Genomic DNA, 6,771 nt, shown 5'->3' with positions numbered 1-6,771 from the left:
GCGTTGACGGGATGAGAACATGTGGGTTCCTGACTCTGTGCCAGCCGCCCCCCCGCCCTCCTCCGCCACGGCTATTCCTGAATTCGCAGCTCACAGCCTGGCAGACAGGCCCAGACCTGCTGCCCACACACCGGCCTGGCAAGCGCTGTGCCACGCCCCGGCATGGGCGACACAGACCCAGAGAGAGGACAGCACAGCTGCGGCAGGACGGCATGCCCAGAGTCACCGCAGCACCGCAGCCCGGCCAGCCTCGCAGGGCCTGACACAGACTCGCACACAGACGGCTGCGAATATCACGCCTGACTGCGGATTCAGTCGCAGGTCTCTCGTCCCCCTTCAGGGCGCGCTGGCTGCTGTGTGACCGGGGAGGAACGCGGGTGCCAGTCTCAGTGCTGTGTGACCGTGGTCCTCAGGCTGCTCAGTCCTCAACGAGGCGTCCGTGCAGCTCCCAGCAACTGGGCGGCCAGGTTTCAACTGTAGGCAGGCAAGGAGCCAGACACCCCTCCCTGCTCACCAACCACACACACACATCCAAGACTGGAGCTGTTCATTAATATTGCTGAGAGCAAGGGGCATGATAACATTGACTCACCCTCACAGGCAGTGCAGACAGTGTCAGTTTGTGTGGGGCTGCATGCCGCTGTGGGAGTGGGCACGTATTGTTTTTGTAAAAAATCCACAGTCACTCCTGACAAAATAAACTTTCTAAAACAGCCAATTAAACTGCCTGCATATTCTGTTTGCTGTCGACTTGAGTGCTGTTAGGAACAGTAAATAAAGGTACAGTGAGAGTCAACAGAAAATTCCTACAAACAGCAAGACTGATGTGAGTGTGTGTTTATATTTGCATGTGTGTGCGTGCGTGTGTGTATGTGTGTCGTCTCAAAGCCTTAACAGTTGTTCTGAGACGGCAGCTCCCCAGGCTGGTCTGTCCCGTCCTGTCCAAGCTCAGTCAGTGTGTGTGTGTGTATTGGGGGGGGTGGGGGTTGTGTAATTGTACACCTGCACTCGTTGTTTACTATCCGAGAGCGAATAACTGGCCCCCCCACCCAAACCACAGTAACCACACGGCCGGCGGTGTCTCAGTGCCTCGTTATTTCATTTACAATCTCACTGTGCCCTCAGTTACAGGGAACCTCGGTTATCCTATAAGAGCACAAGCGCTTTGTAAATAGTGGCCTTTATGGCAGCCGGGAGAAACACATCTGAGCCAAAAGCACAACCTGCTGCGCACACACTCACACACACTCACACACATACACACACATACACACTCACTCAGACACACATACACACACATACACACTCACTCAGACACACACACTCACACACATACACACTCACTCAGACACACACACTCACACACACACACACTCACTCAGACACACACACTCACACACACACATACACACACACACACACACACACACTCAGACACACACACACACACACACACTCACACACTCACTCACTCACTCACACACACTCAGACACACACACACACACAGACACACACACACACACTCACACACACACACACACTCACACACTCACTCACTCACTCACACACACTCAGACACACACACACACACACACACACACACTCACTCACACACACACTCACTCAGACACACACAATCACACACACACACACACTCACTCACTCACAATGACACACAGACACTCTCAGCTCCTCTCACGGCAGCCCCGTCTCTCTGCCCCACCGCCGTGCAGCACAACGATGCAACTACCCCACCTAGTGGACAGTGCTGTGACTGTGTCCCTCCGCAGCCTGTCTCACACCCACTCGACGGCCTGCGCAGCTGTGCAGGTGCTCTGTGTGGCTCAGCAGCTCCAGCAGCGGCTTCTCACAGCGGCAGCGAGTCCATCCATCATCATCATCATCATCATCATCATCACAGAACGGGGGTCCCTGCCCTCTCGCTGCTGCCAGATTGTACTCGATTGTACCGTCACTATTGTTGTGAGCGCTATCTGTATAGACTTCCATGGCTCATTTCTCAGACATCAGTTTCTTCTAGAGGGACAATGATCTGTCAGCACTGAAGCGCAACGAAACTAAACTGTACAAAAGTGCAAACAGATACAGCGTGTAAGCACAACTGCGACAGTTCCACTGAAGAGACCAGGTGTCGGAAATGCACGAAACGTCCCGGCCAGTCCCGAAGCAGGGCGCCTTCAGTGCGGCTGCGTCACATAAACCAGGCCTGCGCGGCACGCCGGCTCCGCCCAGCGCGGTCTGCCGGGAGAGTGACGTCAGAGCGCTGCGCTGCTGTCGCGCCAAATTTGTGTGTGTGTCTGCAGAGAGAGAGCGCCGGTACACACGGGTTACACACGGGTTACACACGGGTTACACACGGCCACCTCGCACCGGGCACAGTGAGCGGAGCCGGCCTGCACTCGCTACCCCGGCCGGTGTGACAGACCGCAGTGCGCCCTCAGTGGGACTCGGGCGGACAATGGCGGAACAGGCGGGTTACTCTCCCAGCTTCAAGAGGCCGGCAGACACCCTGCGCCTGCGGAGGAAGCGAGCTCTCAGCGAGGGTCTGGGCGCCGGCCGCCGGCCAGCAGGGCTCAGTCCCGGGGCAGCCGTGCCCGGAGTCAGGCCCTTCTCGCCCGGGCCGCTGCTGGGCTCGGAGCCGCGGCCCGCCGGCAGGAAGCGCAGGAACCCGTTCGCCAGCATCGAGAACACCTGCGGCAGCCCGAGCAAGAGGCCCGCGCCGGCGGGGCTGCGGGGCGGCCGGGCGCCCGTGGAGGCCGCGGGGGAGAACAGTGTGCGGGGCGCCGGGCTGCTCCTCACCGAGCGGCTGCTGCAGGACTGCGGCCGCCGAGAGCCGCAGGTAACGAGCGGGTTGGTCAGTCGAGTGACGGGGCGGAATGGTTCCTCAATAACGCACAGTGTTGTACTTATAGGCCTGTTTAAAATAATTAAAAGGAAATTAAGAAATGAAGGGTTTAATTAAGTAATTGAGCTCAGATGGAACGAAACCTCCAGGACCGGGGTGGGGGACCCCTGCTCTAGGACCCGGCAGCTAAAGGACCGAGACCCTGGGCAGTTGGGAAGCCCTGACCCCTGGCTCCGATTGTGGGGGATCAGTCGCCGAGCCCCCCACATGCCCCTGCAATGGCAGCGCGGGGTGACACTGTGCTCTGTCTCTCCAGAAGGCGCTGTCTCTGGCAGAGGACGACTGTCTCTTCGATGAGGACCCGGTGCTGGACGGCCAGGCTGCCCCGGCGCTCCACTCGGTCAGTGTCTCCTCTGTTTCTCATTGACACCCGAGTCCAGCAGGGACAGCCGTGCTGTTTGTTGTGTCCCTCTCCCTCTCCCTCTCCCTCTCCCCCTCGCTCACCCTCTCTCTCTCTCGGAGTCAGAGCCCCCAGGCCCCAGTGGACTGCGCCCCCCCAGCCTCCTCTCGCTGCGTGGAGTTCCCTGCGGACTGGAGTCTGAAGACGCGGCTGCTGTTCACCTCCCCGCTGCCCTTCACCTGGACGGAGCACCTCAAGGCCCAGGAGGAGGCCCAGGGGCTGACCCAGCACAGCCGCGCCGCCCACGCCAGCCTGCCCACTCACATACAGGTACCCACACAGGAGTTTGCCCGGCAGAAGTCAGTCAGGACGTTTGTCCACGGATGTCGTCTCGTGTGTAGTCCCGCCGAGCTGTAACCCCGCCCCCTGTCCCCCTGTCCCCCTGCGTCAGGAGCCGCGGAGCTGCGCCGAGCTGCGCCGTGCCTTCCAGCAGAGCCTGCTGTTCTGGCAGCACCCCTCCCTGCCCTGGATCCCCCTGTTCCCCCGCATCGGGGCGGACCGTAGGCTGGCCGGCAAGAGCTCCCCCTGGAGCCAGGATGAGGGGCTGCGGCAGACCCTGATGAGCGAATGGTGAGTGGAGGGGTGGAGGGGTGGAGGGGTCCTCGAGCGAGCCGGGTGCCGGGACTGACTGTGCCGCTGTGTTGCAGGTCGGCGAGCCTCACGTCGCTGCACTCCCTGCTCCGCGCGCGCCTCTGCCCCTACTTCTACGTCTGCACCCACCAGTTCTCCGCGCTGTTCCGGGCGGCGGGGCTGGGAGGCGCCCCGGTCATCACGGCCCTGCTGACCCCCACCACCCGCGGCCTGCGAGAGGCCATGAGGAGCGAGGGTGAGTGGGACCGGAAGCGGTTCTGACCAGCGCCGTGCCCGGGGAGGGTGGCTGTGCAGGAGCGCCCGTGTCACTGCCTCTGTCTCTCTGCAGGGATCGAGTTCACGCTGCCCCTGCTGGAGGAGAAGGGCAAGTGCCGGAACTCGGGGTCCGTGTCGTCGGGCTCAGAGGGTCCACTGCAGACCGGGCCAGGAGACGGGCAGTGTGGGTCAGAGTGAGTGTGGGGCCCGGGGCCTCCGTGCGTAATGACCGTTAGTCCGGTGTGTGTGCTGGGTCCTGAGGCCGGGCTGTGGGGGGTGCCGGCGTGCTGAAGTGTGCCGTGGCGTTGCAGGGCCCGTGACAGCGGTGGCGAGGAGGAGGAGGAGGAGGAGGAGCAGCAGCAGCAGCAGCAGGAGGAAGAGGACGATGATGACGACGGCGGATTCTCGTGGCTGATGGAGATGGGCGTCCAGGATAAGATCAAGAAACCCGACTCCATCTCGGTCAAACTGTATCCTTGTGCCGTGTCGGCGATGCGCTGGTGTCGGGGGGCTGGGCTGCGCTGTTTTGTTCTGTCCTTGACCCGCCGCTGCAGCCGGAAGGAGCACGGCACGGTGCGTCTGGACCACAAGCCGGAGTCTGTGGTGCTGGTGCAGGGGCCCGACACCTTCACCCTCCTCAACTTCCTCATCAACTGCAAGAGCCTGGTGGCGTCGGCGGGACCTCAGGCCGGGCTGCCCCCCACGCTGCTCGCGCCCGTCGCCTTCCGGGGGGCCACACTGCAGACCCTCAAGGTAAGAGACGCACGGGGACCCGTCCTCCTCTCCCTCCGTCCCTTCCGGGGCTGCGCTGTCTGTCCCTCTGTCCATCCTGGTGCTGTGGTGCCTGAGCGCTGTGTCCCTCTGTCCGTCCCGCAGGCGCGCAGTGTGAGTGTGAAGACCCAGGGCCGCTCGGGGCTGCAGGACCAGTTCAGTCTGGAGGTCACGGGTCCGGTGATGCCCCACGCCCTGCACGGCCTGACCCTCCTGCTGCGGCCCGCCCAGCGCGGCTCCTTCTGCGCCGGGCTGTACACCCACGAGCCCACGGCCGTCCTCAACACGCCGCTGGGCCCCCCCGCCGCGCCCCTGCAGGTCAGTGTGTGCCCGGCCCCTCAGACGCGCGTCTCTCTGGCTGTGCCTCGACACGGTCCTGAAGTGCAGTGTGTGACCGCAGTGTCCCTTCCTGTCACCCCCCAGCAGGCTGGCGCGGAGCGGGACCTGGGGGGCTGCGCTCTGCACCCCGACACCCTGCGGCAGCTGCTGGAGCCGGCGACGCTGGGGAAGACCGCCCTCCGACAGCTGGCCATGAAGGACTACGGCTACACCTGGAGAGCCTGAGACCCCCGTGCCACCGCCGGACACCGCCCCCCCCACACTGCCACAAAACGGATCTCACTCTTGTCCTCTGGTTGGACTTTGGGATTCCTCAGGTTTCATGTTTGTTTATTTCCGTAAGCTGCGGATTTTAATGCATAGTGCTGCTGACGCTCAGGTGTTTGAGTCCCTCCTCCCAGGCAGGACGCTGCCCGGTGTTTTACCCAGTCTATGTGTGAGAGGTTTGTTCTATTAAATCGTTCACTCTGTGGATGGTCTGTGTCTGTCCTTGCTCTGAGGGGATTTTGCCGCTTGTTGTGCCGTTACACACGTGTTGTTGCACACCGCTCCGAAGCCACTGCCGTGTGCTCACATCCGTCTGCATGTGCTGTAGGACACGCGTGTAACACGGCTGGGTGTCCGTTTCGGGAGGTTCTGTCCGTCACCTCTTGGGCTGCTGGCGGCTGTTTATAAATGGGGAAAACAGGCGTCAGCAGCAGCTTTCAGGACAAGAATAATATGGCACACCACACCACCCTGCTCTGAGCATGGCACACTGCACTGCACCACACCACACCGCGCACAGGCTAATATACCAGTGTGTGCGTCTCCTATCCAGCCTCCAGCTCAGTCCATGCTCCACACTTCCTTCCGCTCGTGTCCTGCACGCACCACAGGGGGTATAAAAGTCATTATTGCTCTCCTGCAGCCCCGGGTCAGTGTTGATACACGCCTGTCCAGCTCACTTCACGTCGTCACCAGTGTGTATGTAAAAAGTACTACAGAGAAAGCTTAACATACACCATTAAAGTAAGAGCAATATCTTTCCCCAGAACAGTTCCTGACTTTAATTTGCTCTCCTAAACTACAGTCCTGTATGTTATTGTATTTATTATCTTGTATGTAACCAATTCACTTTTAAATTTGCTTACTGTGTATACATTTCATCTTTCTAACACGACGAGCCGCATCACACACAGGGTTCAGTACCTGCCCCCCTGTAAACACTGCCTCCCACCCCAGCCAGGCGGTTGGTGTACGTCTGCATCCGCGTGTGGCTGCTGTGATTTAATATAAATGTACAGTACAGGGCGATACAATGAATATGATGTCAGTCTGCTGTGACACAGCGGACATTGTACTTAGTTCATTTTTATTAGTTGTAATATCTTTGGCCACTGCTTGAAGCTCAGAGCGTGTCAGTCCAGCTCCACTGTGGGCCCGTGATGTACACACCTGTACGGACGCCCCAGTGAGGCCTGCGTTGAGCACCTGCTCGGGCTCCGT

The 6,771-nt window shown here is 60.3% G+C and overlaps 1 protein-coding gene across 3 annotated transcripts; it reads left to right on the top strand.

Moving 5' to 3' along the window:
• The first annotated feature begins 1,822 nt into the window (after nucleotides 1-1,822).
• On the top strand, nucleotides 1,823-5,755 carry donson (DNA replication fork stabilization factor DONSON). Of its 3 annotated transcripts, none has more exons than XM_066705776.1 (10): nucleotides 1,823-2,861; nucleotides 3,187-3,267; nucleotides 3,394-3,597; nucleotides 3,719-3,897; nucleotides 3,975-4,153; nucleotides 4,247-4,367; nucleotides 4,485-4,643; nucleotides 4,728-4,926; nucleotides 5,050-5,262; nucleotides 5,368-5,755. In XM_066705776.1, exons 1-10 carry the CDS (start codon nucleotides 2,160-2,162, stop codon nucleotides 5,506-5,508), a joined length of 2,178 nt encoding a protein of 725 aa, XP_066561873.1. In that variant the 5' UTR covers nucleotides 1,823-2,159; the 3' UTR covers nucleotides 5,509-5,755. The 3 variants fall into 3 exon arrangements, with proteins under 3 accessions (XP_066561873.1, XP_066561872.1, XP_066561871.1); XM_066705775.1 differs by having other exon boundaries at nucleotides 1,825-2,861; nucleotides 3,184-3,267; nucleotides 5,371-5,755; XM_066705774.1 differs by having other exon boundaries at nucleotides 1,825-2,861; nucleotides 3,184-3,267.
• The last annotated feature ends 1,016 nt before the right edge of the window (nucleotides 5,756-6,771 follow it).

This window comes from Amia ocellicauda, chromosome 6, assembly GCF_036373705.1.
Source record: "Amia ocellicauda isolate fAmiCal2 chromosome 6, fAmiCal2.hap1, whole genome shotgun sequence".
NCBI classification, from domain to species: domain Eukaryota; kingdom Metazoa; phylum Chordata; class Actinopteri; order Amiiformes; family Amiidae; genus Amia; species Amia ocellicauda.
This window is presented reverse-complemented; position numbering and strand designations above follow the sequence as displayed.

Coding starts and splice junctions, on each gene's coding strand:
- donson (XM_066705774.1), top strand. CDS start 2,160: ATGCACGAAACGTCCCGGCCAGTCCCGAAGCAGGGCGCCTTCAGTGCG. Junction 2,862..3,183: donor GCGGCCGCCGAGAGCCGCAG/GTAACGAGCGGG, acceptor CTGTCTCTCCAG/AAGGCGCTGTCTCTGGCAGA. Junction 5,263..5,367: donor CCCCCGCCGCGCCCCTGCAG/GTCAGTGTGTGC, acceptor GTCACCCCCCAG/CAGGCTGGCGCGGAGCGGGA.